Source organism: Spermophilus citellus (assembly GCF_964194105.1).
Source record: "Spermophilus citellus genome assembly, chromosome: 5".
Taxonomy (NCBI): Eukaryota; Metazoa; Chordata; class Mammalia; order Rodentia; family Sciuridae; genus Spermophilus; species Spermophilus citellus.
The window spans coordinates 153,147,290-153,166,696 of NC_138186.1; the positions used below are offsets into that span (position 1 = coordinate 153,147,290).

General features: G+C 36.8%; 1 protein-coding gene across 7 annotated transcripts in view; it reads left to right on the forward strand.

Moving 5' to 3' along the window:
* Nucleotides 1–19,407, forward strand: part of UTRN (utrophin) — a 529,451-nt gene that overhangs the window by 494,051 nt on the left and 15,993 nt on the right. For all 7 annotated transcript variants that reach the window (XM_081294420.1, XM_081294421.1, XM_081294422.1 and 4 more), the window contains 4 exons: nt 2,276–2,412; nt 7,792–7,830; nt 8,059–8,124; nt 9,196–9,261. In XM_081294420.1, the coding sequence (XP_081150546.1) occupies nt 2,276–2,412; nt 7,792–7,830; nt 8,059–8,124; nt 9,196–9,261 (308 nt within the window). The remainder of the gene's footprint in view (nt 1–2,275; nt 2,413–7,791; nt 7,831–8,058; nt 8,125–9,195; nt 9,262–19,407) is intronic.

The window sequence follows — 19,407 nt, forward strand, 5'->3', positions numbered from 1 at the left end:
TAATTTAGAGAAATATTAGTAACTGTCATTAGATAGCAAATTAGACCAAATATATATAAATATTTTAACATTTTTTGATGAAAAAGTGGGTTTAATTCATTTTCTTGGCTCTATCCCAACAGAAGAATTACATTCTGCTACCCTGAATCTAATCCCTAGTTTCTGTGGGATGAATAACATTTCATATTTTTTTAATATTGCATGAGGTTTATGGCACTAGTGAATTAATGCCCTAAGATTACAGCTTTGGGTGAGATGTTTTTTTCCCCCCTCAATATGAAAATCATTGAGGAAATAAAAATGTTCTTTTTCTGGGTGAATATGCACTAATTTTCAATGCAAATGTATACACTATTAAAAACAATTGAATTTCAGTCTCTGTTATAACTTTCTGAGAAGGTACGTGGTGGGTTGGTTGGTTGGTTGTGGTGATAGTAGGAGGGGTAGAAAGGAGGTTTTTTTGTTTGTTGGTTGGTTTTCCCATGGTCTTCCATATGTTGAATATATTTACTAAACAATATATGATGTGGAATTAGACTTGTGTTTTGGGGTGATTTGTAATTTTTCCTAAGCATAAGTCCATGTAGGAACCCAGATATAAATAAACTGGAACATTATACTCAATGAGAGAAGCCAGTCATAAAAGACCATGTATCATATGAATCCATTTCTGTGAAGTGTCCAGAACAGACAAATTCATAGAGACAGATAATAGATTAGAGCTTGCCAGGCTTGGGGGATGGAGGTATGGAGTTTCTTTGAGGGGTAATGAAATATTATGTACTTATATAGTGGTGATAGTTGTTCAGCTCTGAATACACTAATAACCACCAAATTGTACAATATATGCTGCCTCATTTAAGGCATACTGGATAAAGAACTTGGTGTCTTGACCACTGGCCTTTTCTCCTGCCCACCCAACTCAGGGTGGAAGTTGGAGACCTGGATGTACTTGAAAACCACTAGCCTAGGAGATCAAAACCTTTCCATTGCCAGGCTTGGAGACAGTCCAAGTAAAGGCTGGAGTACATTACTTCATCAAGTATTTCTATGTATATTAACAATGTGCTAAGAGCAGACATAGAAATAATTGGGCCACAAATGCTTATCCTAACACAAGGTTCTTCTTTTGGCATTTCTGTTATGAAAAGCTTCTTCCCTTAGCCATTTTTTACAAGACATTCAGAAGCAGTCTATCTATAAACTAAATTATTGTGGTACCTACTATAAAAGCTATGGGTGTCCTCTGCAGTTGAGGGATATGTTTTCAGTTTTATGCTCAGTCCCAGATATTCATTCTCTGCATTTCCTTCTTGACTCCCAACTTTATTCTCTCTCCTATTCTGCTTGATAAAATCTGAATATTCACAGACCACCATCTCTTATAGCAACCCATTTTCCTACACAAAGTTGCCTTGATTCCTTTTTTAATTTGTTTTTTCTGCATGTCTGTTAGATGTCTGAGATGGTCAGTATCCATATAACTTCAGATCCTTATAGTTCATTTTCAGTTAGTCAGAAAATGTTTTGACATTATAAATCTGGAGTCAAGGCCTAATGATTGTGCAGGTCTGTCCTTGCAGGAAGTTATTTGTTTTAATAATGTGAAAATTGATGATGAATTTTAGTTCATAACTGGCTTTGGGATTATTCGTGCCTCTGTTCTTTGCAAGCCTAGAGTAGAATCAAAAGTTTCCCTTAGTCTTTACTAGAAGCAAACATATTTAGATGGAAAGGGAGTATCCTAAAAAGTAGCACAGCTATATAAATGCCGACTAATTAATTGTTTTAAAATATAGCTATATTTTAAACTTTCTCTTTTCAAAACAAGTTCGTATGAGTTCTGGGCAATACTTGTGAAATAAAAGACAGGTTGTGGGCAGGGAGCACACAGCAGAGTAAATAAATAACATTTATCACTTACTCAGTTTATGTTACTAGTCGTCATCACTACTTTTTAAACATCAAATCATTTTAGCAATAGAAATCAAGCAATAATATTTCTAAAAGTAATTTAACTTTTTGATTCAAGTCATAAAATATTGGGGAAATGTATAGTTTTGGTTTATTTTCAAGAGAAAATTTAAAACATCAATCACTGGATACATTTAGTGAATACCAGTTGCCATGTGTTTTCATAATATCATGTATAATTCCAGAAATTCATAAAACTAGCAAATGGTTGGTATTAAATTGCATCAGTTTACTCTGATTTCATTGTAGAGAGTAATCTCCTTTGATTTTCATGAGAAGTGTAATTTTTTCAATCTCACAGACAACATCTGGGGAAGATGTCCGAGACTTCACAAAGGTGCTGAAGAACAAGTTCAGGTCAAAGAAATACTTTGCTAAACATCCTCGGCTTGGCTACCTGCCTGTTCAGACGGTTCTTGAAGGTGACAACTTGGAGACGTAAGTTCCATTTTTAATTAAATATTCTATGAACATTTATACCTTATGTGTTTTTTTTTTATGTTAGTAGCACATGAGAAATTAAAACCAAAAAGATTTGTGTTTTGGTAAAATGTTCTGTCTTGAGAGGTAAATTCCTTGGAATCAGTCTTTACAATTATGAATCTTAGTTATTTACATTTGACAGTGTTGCAGCTTAAACACATTCATCTTGTATGTGTTTCCAAACTGGTGACCTCTTTTCTTGAGCATCTCTTTTCCTTTTAAAAGTACTTAAATAAAATTTTAATATTAGTGCTTTCTCATCCCCTTTCCCCTTTGGAGTTGTTTTTACTATTTCTCATAGTGCATTTTAATCTTTTTTTAATAGAAATTTATTAATCATACTCAATCTCTTGCTTCACATACTCATCTATGCTAAAAATCTTATCGAAATCTCATTACCTTTCTTATCTCTTTTCTGATAATGATGAAGGCAGCAAAATGAAACAGCTTTATGTATTACATGCAATAGAAAATTTCAAAGTATATATTAATTTTTTTAAAGTAGATATTTTGAGTTGACGACCATAAATAAGATTCTAAAATACCATAATTGCTATGGGATTTATAAAGCTAAGTAAAATAAAAATTTATAGCTTGAAAGGAAAAGGAAAAAAACAGCTTTAAATGAGCTAGAAGAAATGCAAGGAAGTAATTTTATGTTACTAAACAATTATATATGAAGATCAAAATTGAAAAAAATTTAAGTCTTTGAATCACTTTAAGACAATTTAAAAATGCTTGCCAAGGCCATGCTTTTGTGGTTGCATCTGGGGAAATCAACTTGTACTGCTAATCATCACCAGAGTGGCTTGTCATACTTCATTTTATTTTGAATATGAGAGATAATCAGAGAATCATAGTAGTCCAATGTGTTCTGACAGTCAGTGGCTCAAAAATGTCAAAATAGAACAGATGACTTGGTCTGACTTTTTTTCTTTTATCCCCATGGTAGCCTGGTAGAATAGGAACTTTTCTGAATTTCTGAGCACATGAATCTTTCTTTTATATATAGAAAGGTCCATATAACACATGCACATATAGAGTATAAGAAAGAATTCAAACTTTTTGATAATTCTGCTTGATAACAAACTGTGTTTGGTATGTGACGTTCCTAATTGTTTTTTCCACTGTTCATATTAGAACAAATTTTATGAGATCAATGTTAGTTTAAGGAGAGCTATTTAACTAGCAGCTTGCGGGGCTGAGGCAGGAGGATTGTAAGTTCAAAGCCAGCCTCAGCAACTTAGCAAGGCCATAAGCAACTTAGCAAGACCCTGTCTCAAAAGAAGAAAAAAAAATTGCTGTGGATGTGGCTCTGGTTAAGCCTCCTGGGTTCAATTCTTCATACCGGAAAAAAAAAAAAAAAGCTATTTACATATATTCAGCAAATGTCTATTTCTGGTCTTCTCTTTTGTTTGTGGGTATGGTTTTGCCTTTTTGTTTAATAATTCTAGTAAAATAATTCTGCTAATATTATTCTTCTAATAATTCTGCCAATAATTCTTGTTTTATAATAGAATTTACTGTTTAACCAAGCTGAACACCTTATGATAAGCTTTTACATCTGTTTATATCAGATCCAACTAACGTTTGTAGTGGCTGTCTAAACCATAGAATTACCACTTGGTGCTTTAATTTATAGGGTCATTTGATAGGTTTGAATTAAGCAATGTACCTTGTGCTCTTTTGATAAACCACTGGCATTGTGTGTCCCAAATATCTACATCTTTCACCTGAAGCATGCAGGTAGATATATCTTTCATACTCTTTTTAAATACTTTCAATAGTTTGCCTTTTGATGTCCAGTCATCACTGGAATCAATCGTGCCAGTATGAATGACTCTTTTAACGTGCAAATTAACAGAAAAACATGTCAAATGACTTTATGCACCAATTTTGGGGTACACTGCTAAAAATGCCTTGCGTCATTGTACATAAATTTATCAGTGAGAGGGAAACAAGAGAAAGAAAAGGAGGAGTATCAGATTAAATCAATGCACAGGATCCTTATTGAAGAAGATTTATGAGCTGCTGAATACAGTGGGCAGATGTTCCTTTTCAAATCCTAGTCGGAGCTCTTTGGATTTGGGGTAGTTCATTTGCCTCCTGAGGCCTTTCTAGTACAGGGCCACTTCATCTTCTGGTGAGTGGGTAGTAAAAAAGTTTGATTACATTTATTCTCCTATTTGTGGGAGGAGAACATTGGAGAAAAACCAGTGAAGTGGTGAAGGTGTTGAAGTTATTTATGGAGCTGATTAGAGTTTTCTTTTGCTTCTTTCTCTTTCATCTTGTAAAATGTCATGTTTTATCCTCCGAGTAGTGATTATATGTATATGCATGAAAAATATTTATGGGAGAAAAAAAGAACTATTTTTAAAGGGGTTAAAGATACCCAAGCTAAGGTTTATTACATTATTTTCATGGCAATTTATGTAAGATGTTTCAAAAAATAAATAAGTGTAAGTTGATTAAAAAGTGTATAAATGGAAAACAAACCTGAGAAACAAACTAAAATAAAAACAAAAGTAATTTGAGTGCTGTGAGAGATGATTATCCACTAAAATGGTTGGTTAGGTTGGTTTCCTTAAAGATTCAAAAAGTAAAATAGACACCCCTCTCTGGTATTGGTAGAAGTGAATAGATGAATTTCATAATTAAAAAAAAAAAGATTTTGCTATAGCAAGAACCAGTTCATAGTAGGAGTGGTTATGGTTGCAGAAGCACTGGACTGGGAGGAAGTGAGAGCTAAGCTGAGATCTGAAAGACAAATAAGGCAACTTGTGATTGATTGGTGTACTTGGAGGGGGAATAGGGAAAGTTTGGGGGCAATGTAAGCATTTTTGAAAGGATGGAGGATGATAAGTTTCTGAAATGGGTGGGAAGCCCAGAATAGTGGCAAGAAGTGAGAGTGGAGAAAGAACCAGAAGCCAGAAAACGAAGGGCCTTGTAAGCCACACCAGAGCCTTTGGAGTTTATCCTCAGAGCTGTGGGGAGCCATTGAGAATTTATATATAATAGAGCAGCTGGGATCCCAGTGACCTGCCTTGGGACATGTGGATTGAGGAAGGCAAAAAAACAGAAGCATAAGTAACAGACTGCTGAGAATTTAAGGCACTAAAAAGGTGCCTTAAACATCACAACATTCTTTGAAGTCTGGGTTTCATTTCATATATTATGAAGTCTAACAGATTCCAATTCCTTGCATTATTTATGTGAGATTAACCAAAACACCCTGCTCTACCAGCACACTGTAAAACAAGGAGAGGCTGTAGTATAAGTCTGTGCTAACACACCAATTGGTATCACCACCATCAGAATTAATAATTACTTATTTTCAATGCTGGGGTTTGAATCTAGGTCTTAGGAATGCCAGGCAAGCCCTCCACCACTGATCTGCATACCCAGCCCTGGTCTCACTTTCAACCCTCTTTAATAACCACAGGTTCTTACTACTCAGTAGAGCCTTATTTTTCCCTTCCAGAATTAAATGTGAAAATTTATCACTTAATTTTTTTTTTCCTTCAAGTCAAAATGCTTTGAAGCCTAGGAAGCCTAAAGTTAGATTTTTTAAATCTCTGTTTCTTTTGCTAGAAATTTTCCATAAAAAATAAACTTCTTTCCAGAAACTCTTCACATGTTTTTTTGCCCCTGCCACCCTTATCTCAGTTCATGAATCACTTTTGTTCTAACTGAATTAACTTCACAAGAACCAGTCAAGCAGTTTCACAAAGCTTTCCCAAGGTCTGTTCATATCAAAAATACACATTTTTCTTCCGTTTAAAGTTCATGTCAAATGTTGTTGCACACTTGAATTTAGCAACAATCTCAGGCAGTTACTGTTTTTACAAAGTGTGTAGCCAGTCAGCCTTCTGACATTTAACCTCCTTATTTCAGGTTAACGAAAAGAAGTGGTGTAAAAAGAGTAAGGAATAATACTGTTTTGTTTTGTTTTGTTTTTTTTTTAGTTGTTCTTGTATCTATTTTGCACCTGTATAATTAAGGCTACTTACAGATTAGATATTCTGACAAACACAGGGTTTTTGAAAGTAGGTCTGAAGACTTGTAGTTTTTCATCCCCAAAAGATGACCTTTCATCTCTTTTTAGTCTTTGCCATGCAGATATTGACTTGTGCTTCACAGTCAGAGATAACGACATCATTAACTGTCTCTTAGGTATGGACACAAAATAGAGCTAGGAGAACCAAGGAAATCTAGAATAATTTTGCTTCAATCTGCATTAGCTTTTGCAGGAAACTGTACTTATTTATTTATTTAAGTATAGAACTAGTATTCTTTGTACTTTTTAATTTCTACATTTGTTGCCCTTCCCCCTCCATGGAAATAAAAGTTGGGGTTTGAACTAGGTTGTTTTTTTTTTAATTTTTTTTTTTTAGCTTACATAACACAATACCTTTTTTTTTTTCCTTTATTTTTATGTGGTGCTGAGGACTGAACCCAGTGCCTCACACATGCAAGGCAAGTGTTCTACCACTGAGCCACAACCCCACCCCCTGAACTGGCTTTTATTAGGATCAAATGTTTTCAGAGGCATTTTATGGAGGCTTGGGGATTCCTAGGCAGTGTGAGAGAATGGGGCTGCCCCTTGGGCTTCAAGTGATGCTGAACAATCCCACTGCAGACCCAAGCCCCTGAGTGGAGCAGAACATGTTTTCATGTGTCAGTTTCCTAGATTGAAATTCTGGAGGAAATTTTGTCTGAAGACAACATATCCTGCTCTAGAGATTTTGCTTTTGGTTTTATTGATGCTGTGGCAATTTAGAGGACTATAGGGGAGGGATGTAGGTTGCATCTTTTCCAACTATCCGTGAAGTGGAGATACTTTGTGTACACCTGGGTGTGAATTTTTCATTTAAAATTGGATGAAGAATCAGAAAAATCTAATTTTACTTCAACTTTGCCATTAATATATAATCAGGTGTTACATATTTAACTACACCTTTCTGATCAAGCTTCTTTTCCAGGAAAAACAAGAATATGATTACATCTTCTCTCAGAATGATATAGAATGCTTTCATTAACATTGTTCTAGCATTTTGAGCTATTATAGAACATCCTGAGGTTTTTTTCTTAGTTTTTAAATGTATTTGCTATTCCCCTGTAACAAATATCCTATTAGACCTAAGACTGACCAGAAAGGCCCCTACAGACACTTGAACACACAGCATCTTCTCTAGCATAAGCTGTGACTTCTGTTATTTTTGGTTTCCCCATGATGGATGTCAGGTAGATGTATGAGTGGAATGCCCCGCCCTTTGTCTGGGACTGCTCTGAAGTGTTGTTCTGTTACTTTTGTCTCCTCTCCCCTCCTTGCAGTCCCGTCACGCTCATCAGTATGTGGCCAGAGCACTATGAGTGAGTATTCACAGCCCAGTGTTGAGCTTGGTGTTCTGATCAGGCCTTCTAGCATGCAGATGATGACTAAACTCCTGTTCTAAAGTAATACATCTACACCCTGGGTAACAATCCTGGTGGTCTGTTTGCATGGCAAATTCATTATTTATCTAAAGTAAAACTAACATCCCTGCTAGTAACATCTATCAATATTTGACATAAAACCACCCTTTGTTTTTTCCTGAACAGCCCTTCACAGTCTCCTCAGCTGTTTCACGATGACACCCATTCAAGAATAGAACAGTATGCCACAAGGTAAGAAATTTGACAGGAGGCTTCTGCCCCGCTGTCACCCTGGATAATATCTATTTCTGTATTAATCTAATACTATTAACCTATCTTCATTTAAGGAATGTTCTTTTGCAGGAGCCGCAATTCCATTATATTTGGAATCTGGGCTCTCTTTGCATTGCAATTTGTACTTTACCAAACACCTGTGCTATATTCTGTGAAGAATAAATCTCAATAGGCTGTGATTACTGAGCTCATAAGAATCCAAACATGGTACAGGCAGGATTTAGATAATGTGACCCAATTTTGGTGAATGAAAGCAGGGATTGAAGGTACTCTCAGGAGATGGTACATCTATGAATTACAATATGTAATTAAGTGCACACTAATGCTTTATTATAGGGGTTTGTTTTCGAGCCCCTAAGCAATATAAAATATAGGGCAGTCTTGATGGTATGCACAGATTTTCAGTGAAGTAGTTAACACTAGGCATTTATGGTCCTAGTAACTGGCTATGCTTGAAAACACCAGTTTAAGGGTCACAAAACTAGTAATATTTGAACTGAATCAGGACCAAGTAGAATTTTTGGAGAAAGGGTTGCTTAGGCTGATGGGAAAATATACTCAAAAACATTAGACTGGGAAAGAATGTGGCTTCTTTTCTCAACTGCAGGAAGGGGAAAGGGTGAAAGAGGGAGAAAGTATGGGGGGCAGAAGTTGAGGTCTGAGGGTGAAGGGCCCAGTTGTTAATGAGTTGGGTCCTGTCCCTAGGGAAAGGAAAATTGTAGAGGGCCTTTACACATGAAAGAAACATAATTGGATTTGTGTGGGAATATAACCCCCCTTCAATGTAGAAGACCAGCTAGAGGGCCTGAGAGATGGGTAGGGGACAATACAGTCTGGTGGAAGATAGAGGCCTTACGGCAGTGGTGATAGAAATGTAGCTGGACGTTAGATGCCATTTTAGTTTTATAATCTTGTTAGCAGATTTGAACCCTTCTCTGTTAAAATTATGACAATGACTGTGGATGTGCTCTCAGTTGACTATGTTCTCTGCAGCCACATTATCTGATGTCCTTATTTTCATTTTTTCAGACTGGCCCAGATGGAAAGAACTAATGGATCTTTCCTCACTGATAGCAGTTCTACCACAGGAAGTGTGTAAGTAAATCATGAAATTAAAGCTGCCTGGGATGGATGGTTCTTGTGTGATGGCTGTCAGAAATAATCTTCATTGACTGTGGCTTTGAATTTTGATCCCAATCAAAATCGATAAGTGTGGTTCCAAGATGTCTAAATGGATTGTATGCTTTCAAGCTATGATAGTATAAACTTGATTTTTTTTAGCCAAGTTTTATATAAGTTAATGAAAAAAAATTCTACATTGGTCAATCAGTCTACATCAAGCTAATCAAAATGTTTTATTTATAGCAACAGAATATTGATAATTATGACATTTCTTGTTAATTTTGCAAGTTTAATTCTATAAGTTATATGTTCTGTCTGCAGAGTTCTCTTTCTTCTGCTTGCTAACATTTTCTCCATAATCTGTGCATTTAGCAACACTGGCCCACACATGTTTGGAAGTATACTCACTACCCTTCATTGAAAAGTAATTCCTTCCCCATATTTTGTTTTACTAAATATAGGAAAAGACTCATTGACTTTATTTATTTATTTATTTATTTATTTATTTATTTATTTATTTATTTATTTATTTTGTCAATAGAAGACATTTTATTTCAACTGGGCACAATGGCATATGCCTGTAATCCCAGCAACTCAGGAGGCTGGGGCAGGAGGATCATAAATTTAAAGCCAGCCTCTATTTGCTCTTTTTAGATATACATGACAGTACAGTGTATTTGAACATATTATACTTACATGGACTATAACTTATTCTAATTAGGATCCATTCTTGTGGTTGTACATGATGTGAAGTTTCGCTGGTCATGTATTCATATATGGACACAGAAAAGTTATGCCTAATTCATTCTACTGTCTTTCCTGTTCCCACTCCCCCTTCCTTCATTCTCCTTGTCTAGTCCAGTGCACTTTTATTCTTTCCTCCTCTCTCCCTTGTCGTGTTTTGTGTATTGACTTTAGAAAGCTTTTTAGAAAGCTTTCTAGCCAAATATTTTATCTTTGATCATCCTACTGTTGGCGTTACATATCGTCTTTCTTTTGAAACTTTTCTTGGCTGTGTAATTCACATTAATTCTGAAGTAATGCCTGAAAACCTTCAATAGTGTCATGTTTATGTGACTTGTGAAGGTTCATTGTGATTTGGTGGGAAGGTATAAGGTAGGCAGAAAAGTTATATTACATAGTACTTGGGTATTGTTCACTAAAAGGGACTATGGAGAGGCAACTAGAAATAAGCATTCTAATATAGAAAGTCTCATTTCAATAATTTTTAAGAATTTTTTTATCATTTGGATTATAAATAGAAGCTCTCAGGACACTTCTTAATTTTAAATTTTAAAGATTAGCATCATAATACCTGGCAATAATATATTAATTATTCATACTTTGTTCTTCAGGTACTATGAATGTGAAAAATTTTCCCAAATCAAGATAATAATATATTCATAATGCTTGTCTCAAATTTAACCTACTAGTTTGCATTTCATATAAAATAGTTAAATATCTTAAATATACTTTTAAACAACATAATTCCCACCAAGGTTGACAATAGCTAAAGAATTAAATAAGAAATAATAACTAAGATCAAAGTGTTACTTTTTAAATTGCTGTGTGACCAGAGGTAGTGCTCAAACTTAGTGTATCCTATCTTCAAATTAGAATAAAATTAATTTTAATACTAATGTTTTAGCAAAGAAAAATGAATCAGATGATTTACATCTGAATATACATTAATATACTATCATTAGATATACTACTTCATTTATTGAATAAACAAATATTTATTACATACCTACAGCACAATTCTCACAATTGTAAGAATTGATTGTTATGTTTTGAGGAAGGTTTTAAGCTGACTGATAAAGAGTCCTTATTAAAAATTAGTTTATTTACATGTATCTATAGTCGCAATTAAATAAATTATATTAAAATAAAAGCAAAGGTTATAGTCAAAAACCATCCTGTCCTAGTGTTTTTTTTAAAATATTTTTGGTTGTTGATGGACCCAATATCTTTATTTTATTTATTTATTTTTATGTGGTATTGAGGTAAGCCTGCTACCACTGAGTTACCACCCCAGTCCCCTGCAGTAGTTATTTTACTCCATTTTACTATTGTTTATGTCCTTGTGGTTATTTATTATATCAGTTGGGGGTGGGCAACTGTGTGTCTTTTCTTAATTCCATATCCAGTGACATCACTGTCGCAAAATTGGCCATGATGAAAGTATGCCAACCGCAGAACTTGGGACAGCTACTTTTCTTTTTCTCCTGGAGAACATGTGGTTGACTGTTAATTAGTACACTACTGCTGTATACCCAGTAGGATAATAAATCTATGGTACTATCTTCATAAATCTTACAGTCTAGAGGGCAGAGAAGCAAGTGCCTATATGGAGAAGAACCTGGTGGAGGCCTCCATGTGGACAGGACAGTGCCCCTTGAAATGTTCCTCATCCTAATCCTAAAACTATGAACATGTGCCTTCACATGGCAAAAGAGACTTCTCCAGAGTGACGAAGGATGTTGAAATGGGGAGAGTGTCCTGAATTATGCCTGGTATAACCACAGGAGTCTGTAAGAGGGAAGGAAGGGTCAGAGACGAAGATGTGAGGAGGGAGAGAGGCCAGAAAGAGATTCACAGATGCCTCACTGGCTTTGAGAATGGAGGAACACATGTCACTGCAAGGTGCTGGAAAAGGCAGGGGAACAAATTCTCCCTAGTATGTGAGGTTAAATTAATAGTTTCTGACTGTCTGAACTTCCAAAGAGAAATTACATTCCAGTTATGAGTGCATCAATATTTTCCTAATGAATAATAGACCTCATTTTGTGAATGCCAGCAGGGGAGGTTCTGTGCTCTCTCACAGTTTGAATCAGAGTGTCCTGGGGTTCTTTTCCTTGGAAACATGCAGTGATTTACCATTTGGGTGAGAAGGCTGATAACAAGCCTAAATCACACAGGCCATACCTTAGATCCCAAGCACAGTGATTTGACTTGGGATGGTCCTCTTTCCTCCTTACCTCTAACACTTACTTATTTAAATATTTCAGTTTAACATTTCAGTCAGCTTTATGGTCTGAGTGAGTGAGTTTTCCTACCATAAATACTGAAATATCACAATAGACTTTCAACATTTTTTCATTGTTATTCATTTCCTCCTTGGCAATAGCTTTATGTTATGTGGCAACCTGTTTTCCCTTCCTTTTCTTGTCAACCAAGTAAAACAACTATTTATTCCTAGCTTATTACAGAGGAAATCTATTGCTTAAGTAGCCTGAGGTAGAGAAGTCTCATTCAGATAGCCAGGGGTAATTTTTCTTCTCCCTTAAGGCCATCTCCTGTAGGATATTTAGGAAGAGAGGGTGGCATTACATCCTGCTTGTCCTCAACCTCTCTGTGACCATAGATTTTGCTCTTGGGTGTCCCCTCTTCTGCTATGGGTCCTGCTCTCCTTGTCACATTGCTGCTATGACAGCTGGCACACATGGGCTGCTTTCCTCTGATGGATGTTGTCCCCTTATTGAACAGCAAGTGGAGGCCTGGCCTTCCCCCCAACACAGCCCATGCCTCACTCAGCCCAGATGCCATTACAGTGAGATGTGAGGGTGTATTTGATTCCCTTAAGCAGCACAGAAAATTAATGGGAGAAAATATTTTAAACTATTTACAGAAGAGTATATTTTTGTATCACTTAAGGCACATTTTTCTCCAAAGTGTCATATGAAATTATAATTTTTTTAAATTAAAATAATTATGTGTTTAGTTAATATATATGAAAACACACATACATAATATGCAGGTCAGATCAGTGATTTTATAGATATTGGATAGAATAAAACAAGTAAAAATTATGATATCTCAATTTAGAGTCAATTAAAAACATTTCATAATTGAAAATAGTTGGATGTAGCAACATTTAGGAGCATGATATGGAGATTACTGAAGTTTGTAAAATACAGATTGGAGCATCGAGCCCTTAGAACATTTACCCCATCACAGGAGAGTCTGCCCTTTTGGTAGACATGTTTGCCCTTGAGTTCCTAATCCATCTTTTACCCAGAGAATCTCTGTCACTTAGAAGAAAACAGTAAATCTTACCCACATTTATACTTCCCTTCCACAAGCACTAGGCGGGGTTGTTTAATGCCCCAGGAGCTACAGCAGGACAGTTGGTAGTGGCTTTTGGGTACTCTGGATCCTGTAGGGAAGCACAAAGTGTTTGTGAGACTGACAAATCGAAGACTACTTGGGACAACTGGTCCACTTCCTAATCCTTGGGTTTACCACACAAATTACTGCTGGGAAATTGCAGCTCCACCCAGGAGCAAACATCTGTTTCTTATGGGACCTGCTTTCAGTAGGAAAGAAGTATGAACATACTCTAATGCACTCACCTTTTCCTGCAAGTTTCCTAAAGTTCCAGTACTAGTTGCATCATGACACTGTCCCAAGAGATGGTGGATGACAATTTTCAGAACCACCAAATAGGATTCCCAGCTTCTGAATGAGGGCTCAATGGTTTCTCAAGGTTGTCTTGACTCTGGCTTCATTGTCAACCCTGTGTTTTGAGGTAGTCAACATCAAGGGACTAGGAAGTTTTTATTGATGGCTGGAACAGTTTGAAAACCAACTCAGAAGTGCCTTAAGCAAAAGATGGTATAGTGGCAAATTTTCCCCTTCTTGAACTCTGCACTTGTGAGGTTATTATTATTTCATCTGGGCCATGAAGAATAGTGTTAGGTTTCTCTTCAGTAATATTGGCATAGAGTGCCAGGCCATGTGCTTAGCCCTCTGCACGTCACTGGGGGGATTGGCATAGAAAACCTTTGGGTTGATAATCTTGTTTACATTGTTAGCACCATTTTACAGATTAGTAAATGGAGGCCCAAGGAGGGTTTAAGGAGCTTGCCCAGAGCCTCATAGTAATTAATGGAGTTGGGATCATGCCCAAGCAGTCTGGCTGCAGGCATGGGCACTCCTGGCTATGCCACTGTAGGCACTCCTGCTATGCCACTCTGAGCACTCCTGGCTTTGCTTTGTGCTGAGAGGAGGAGGAAGGGCTTCCTAGGCAGAGCAGGGAGCATCTGCAGATCCATCCAGTCTTCCTGGAGGTCATCCTTGTCCTTGACCCATTCTGTCCATTCTGTGTCCACACCCAGCTTCACACTTGAGATCTAGCTAGATTTTCATTACAACAACCCATCTGATCAGCTTTTTAAGCTTGGCTTTGAGTAATCTCATTCTTCAGCAAGTAAAGAATTTTATACTTTGAGGTAAGAATGTTGAAATTTTCTGAATGTTGAAATTTTTCTTTAACTTATCCAACGTCCTTTCAGTTGCTTGAATCTTCAGTACCTGCCGTTCTACCTACAGTTCAGGTCTTTCTCATTCCCTCACATTGGTACAGGGGAAGAATATGCTCTCACTCCTGTTGCTTTATCCTCCATTAAACTCTTTAATTGTTGGTTGTGCCACCATATTCACGCACTTATGGCCTACAGTATGAACCAACTTTACAGATTTTTATCCACATTATACCCTTTTATTTGAAAGTCTGACTCTACACCAATCAAGGCATTAACTTTGAGGGTACTAAGTGACTTTGAATGAAGAATTGAGCAACCATAATTCAGGAAGGGCAAGACCCAGGACTGTCCTGGGGAGTCTCAGAAGCTGGAACTGAAGGATGACAGTTTCTTAGCCCCTTCTCCTCAGAATGTCCATTTCCACCTGCCTTCTCCCTTTGGTGACACTGTCTCCTATGAAAGGATAGAGGGAAGAGGCCAACTGTGGTTTGTGTTGGCATTATTGTTGGTATTGTTGGCAAATCTGAAGCCTAAAGCAGAACAATCCTTAAAAGGAGGGAAGTTTTTGTTTTTATTTATGTCTTGTTTACTTCCCAAAGGTCATTGAGTGAATCACGGTTCATCATCTGATAGGTGTTAATTTTATAATCTAGATAGTATTTACCATGTGTGACAAGTATAGTATAATTGTATTCTATCTAATGGTACTTCTTGGTGTAGACCTACATTTTTTAAACATTTTCTATTTTAGCACCAGGCACAGTATTGATGTTTAATGACCCTAATCTAGTACGTCATGTACTATCTGCAATTAAAGAGTATGCTCTTGGTTTTTACTACATATATAATTAAGAACTAGAATGTATCTATTTTTGTATCTAAATTTTAGGTCTATTAATCTGAAAAAAACTTAAGATTAAAATTATATGTTATATAATAATTATTTTTAAGTTCTTATTTTTGTAAAAACTGCCTTATTTCTCTTCCAGACACATTAAAGAAAGAATATAATGTTAGAGTAAATGATAATTATAATATACTAAACACCATGAACCTTCCAAAAGAAATGAATCTATGGAAATGTTGACAAGAACATGCATCTCAAATCTAATTTTGACTGGTGCCATAGTACCTAAATCTTTAACACAAAATTTAATTAATGTAAATATTGAGCACTATTGTGTTGGTTGGTGTTTGCATAAATGTTTTAAGGGCATAAATTATGCAGTGGTGTTTATGGCACAAAGGAGTGCTGAGTCAGAATCTGGTTAAAAAATGGCCATGAAATCTGCCAGAAGCTTATGGGGGGTCCAAGTTTTCCTTTTGCTTTTGATGTCCTTATTTCACTTTAAATAAAATTACTTTAAGTTTTTATCATTTTCTTTTAGGCATAATATTAATAGGTGTTATATAACTAATTTTAGCCAATATGCAAATCAGTTTACCTCTTATTTCAACACCTGAGATGACCGTTACTTCTATTCTAATTTCTATTGTCCTTGCTCATCCTTTCTTTGTTTTGTCATATAAACAAAGACCTTTGCCAGTCCAAGTAAATTATCTGGCTGGTTGATTTAGTCTGCTTTTTCACTGCTGTGACCAAGAGACCTGACAAAAATAAGTTTAGAGGAGGAAAAGTTTATCTGGGGGCTCGCAGACATATCGGTCCATAGATGGCTGGTTCCGTTGCTCTGGGCCTGAGGAGAACATCTTGGTGGAAGACTGTGGTGGAAGAAAGTGGCTTAGGACATGCACCAGGAAGCAAAGAGAGACTGAGTTCATCTCACTAGGGCATATCCCCCAATGACCCACCTTCTCCAGCCACACCCTACCTGACTAGAGTCACTACTTAGCTAATTCCTATCAGGGGATGAACACACTTATTAAGTCAAGGCTTTTAATATTTATTTATTTTTTTTGTTTTAGGTGGACACAATATCTTTATTTTATTTTTATGTGGTGTTGAGGATCGAACCCAGTGCCCCACACATGCCAGGCGAGCACACTACCGCTTTGAGCCACATCCTCAGCCCAAAGCTTTTATAACTCAATTATTTCACCTCTGAAATTTCTTGCACCACCTCACACAGGAGCTTTTGGGAGACACCTAATATGGAAACCATAACACTGGTCTTATAAATGACTTAGTTGGTTAGACATTGCCCCATGATCTCTGAAATTTAATATTTTGGACAGCAGGGGACTAAACCTTTTTTATTTACAAATGATTTGCTGTTTTGATTTCTGGCTGATTCCCTGTGATGCTTTATCCTTATAATATAGAAAGTTTCTCGGGAGATATATGTAGATATTTTTCTTCTTTCTTTTCTTTTTTTTTTTTTTTGGATGCTCCATCTTTTTAGTTTCTGTGCTCAGGTCTCTTTTAACCTGAGAAATATTAACAAAATCATGTTCTACTGTGCTCTTCCTTTACAGTTACTTAATGTTATACCCACTATATCTTTGTGCCTTGTTCATTGGTCCTGTCAGTATGTTTGTCGTACACCTTTAATCCTCCCGCACTGTCTCTCCATGTAAAGTGGGTGGTGTGCCTCCACCCACGCATGGCTTATGATCCATAGCAGCTAAGTGGCGGCTCAGGGTGTGGATTTGTTCTTCTCATCCCCTGCTTCTGCCTCTTTGTAAATGGTAAGGGTGTTGGCCCTTTGCTTCCCATCAGGAGAATGCACTCTTCTCCCAGGCCTTCCCACCAGGTTTCTATTCCACTACATGGACAGCCTGGGAGCCTTGGACCTGGTTTCAAGTGCTATCCATTTTCTCTCTCTAAACCTGGAAACAAATATGTGATTCTTGTAGCAGCTCCTTCATCTATGTTCCAGTGATGTTCTGCTTTCTCAGGAAAAGAAATCAAAGAGTGATATCTTGTCTGACTTTAGCCCTTATCACCCTCTTTTGATTTTTTTTTTCTTTACTGGGGATTGAATCCCCAACCTTATGCATGCTAGATAAGCAACATACCACTTGGCTACATCCTCAATCCCTTAAAATTCATTTGATGGAAGCTGGGCACAGTGACTCATGCCTGTAATCCCAGCAGCTTGGGAGACTGAGGCAGGAGGATCACCAAGTTTAAAGCCAATGTTAGCAACTTAGTGAGGCCCTAAGTAACTTAGTAAGACCCTGTCTTAAAAAAGGGCTGGGGATGTGGCTCAGTGGTTAAGCACCCCTGGGTTCAATACGTGGCACCAAAATAATAATAATAATAATAATAATAAATAAATAAATTAATTAATTAATTTGGGCTGGGGATGTGGCTCAAGCGGTAACGCGCTCACCTGGCATGTGTGGGGCACTGGGTTCAATCCTCAGCACCACATAAAATAAAATAAGGGTGTTGTGTCTGCCGAAAACTGAAAAATAAATATTAAAAAATTCTCTCTTCTATCTCTTTCTGTCTCTTTCTCTTTAAAAAAATTAATTAATTAATTAATTTGATTGAGGGATGGAAGATTAGGTGGTATGTATGTTTATATTATGGTCTTTTTTTTTTTTGTATTCTGCTGCCTTTCCTATCCTCTACTATCCCCCCTCCCCTTCCCTCCCCTCCCCTCTTCTCTCTCTACCCCCTCTACTGTAATTCATTTCTCCCCCTTGTATTATTTTTCCCTTTCCCCTCACTTCCTGTTGTATGTAATTTTGTTAACCAAAGTGTATAACCTTTATTTAAATATATATATACATACACACACACACACACACCTACATGTACATATACATAGCTATAGTTTATTTGTGCATGTGTGTAGAGGGGTAAAGGAAGGGATAGAAGAGTGGGATGGAAGCAAAATACACCACCATGTGGCTTGTACAAGATCTTTTTAAAAAATTATTTATTTTAATTAGGGATATATGAGAGCAGAATGCATTTTGATTCATAGTACATAATTGCAACATAACTTTGCATTTCTCTGATTGTACACAATGCAGTGTCGCACCATAAGTGCAGTCATACATGTATCTAGGGTAATAATGTCCATCTCATTCCACCATCTTTCCTGCCCCCATATGTCATCCAAGCTCTTGAAAGCTGCTTGGTGAGCAAAGCCCTCACATTCCTCCCTGGCTTCCTTGCTGCCCTCTGATCCCTGTGATCTCTGTGCTTAGAAGGAGGTCACAGCTTTTTAAAGAACTCACTGACCACAGATATAATTTGAGTCCCTTCTTCATCAAAATAGACTGCAAGATTCAGAGGGCTGGATTTTCATATCAAACTCAAAAAGAATCAGAGCACTTGCTGCACGTCAGCTCACTAATCAGCTCACTAATCAGCTCAAGAGTACGAGTAATTCCAAGGCCCAGGAGAAGCAAAGAAAGGCCGAGCTCCCAGCACCTGGTTCTTCCTGGCTGTCTTAGGATATGGTCTGTCCACAGAGTGACAGAGGAGGTTGCTAAGAGATATGTGTATCCACATCACTTACACAGAAGGGTTCAGTGACAGAATTGCTCCATTTTATACTCTGATAGCTACATAACTTACATGAGGTTGTCCTGAAGCAATATCTTACAATAGATTCTAGGATTTATTTAGCAAATGACTTGTTTAGCAGAGCAGGTACAGTCTGCCAAAGGACTTCTCCATTAGCAGTAGCCAGGAGATCTGGTATGCACACCTTTACAAGAAGATCAGACTGCATCTTCCTCATGCAGGAGAAGAGATTCCAGGTTTTCCTTCCCACAATTGGATCAACTTTAGTCTACTCTGTGATGCTTCTGCTTATGTCGATTGCTATTCCCCTCCACTATTGATATGTCTAGTTCATGAGACAAGTAGTCAGGTAAATGAGAGAATTCCAGGGAATTCAATTTAGTCAATGTTTTAATGTAGAATGAT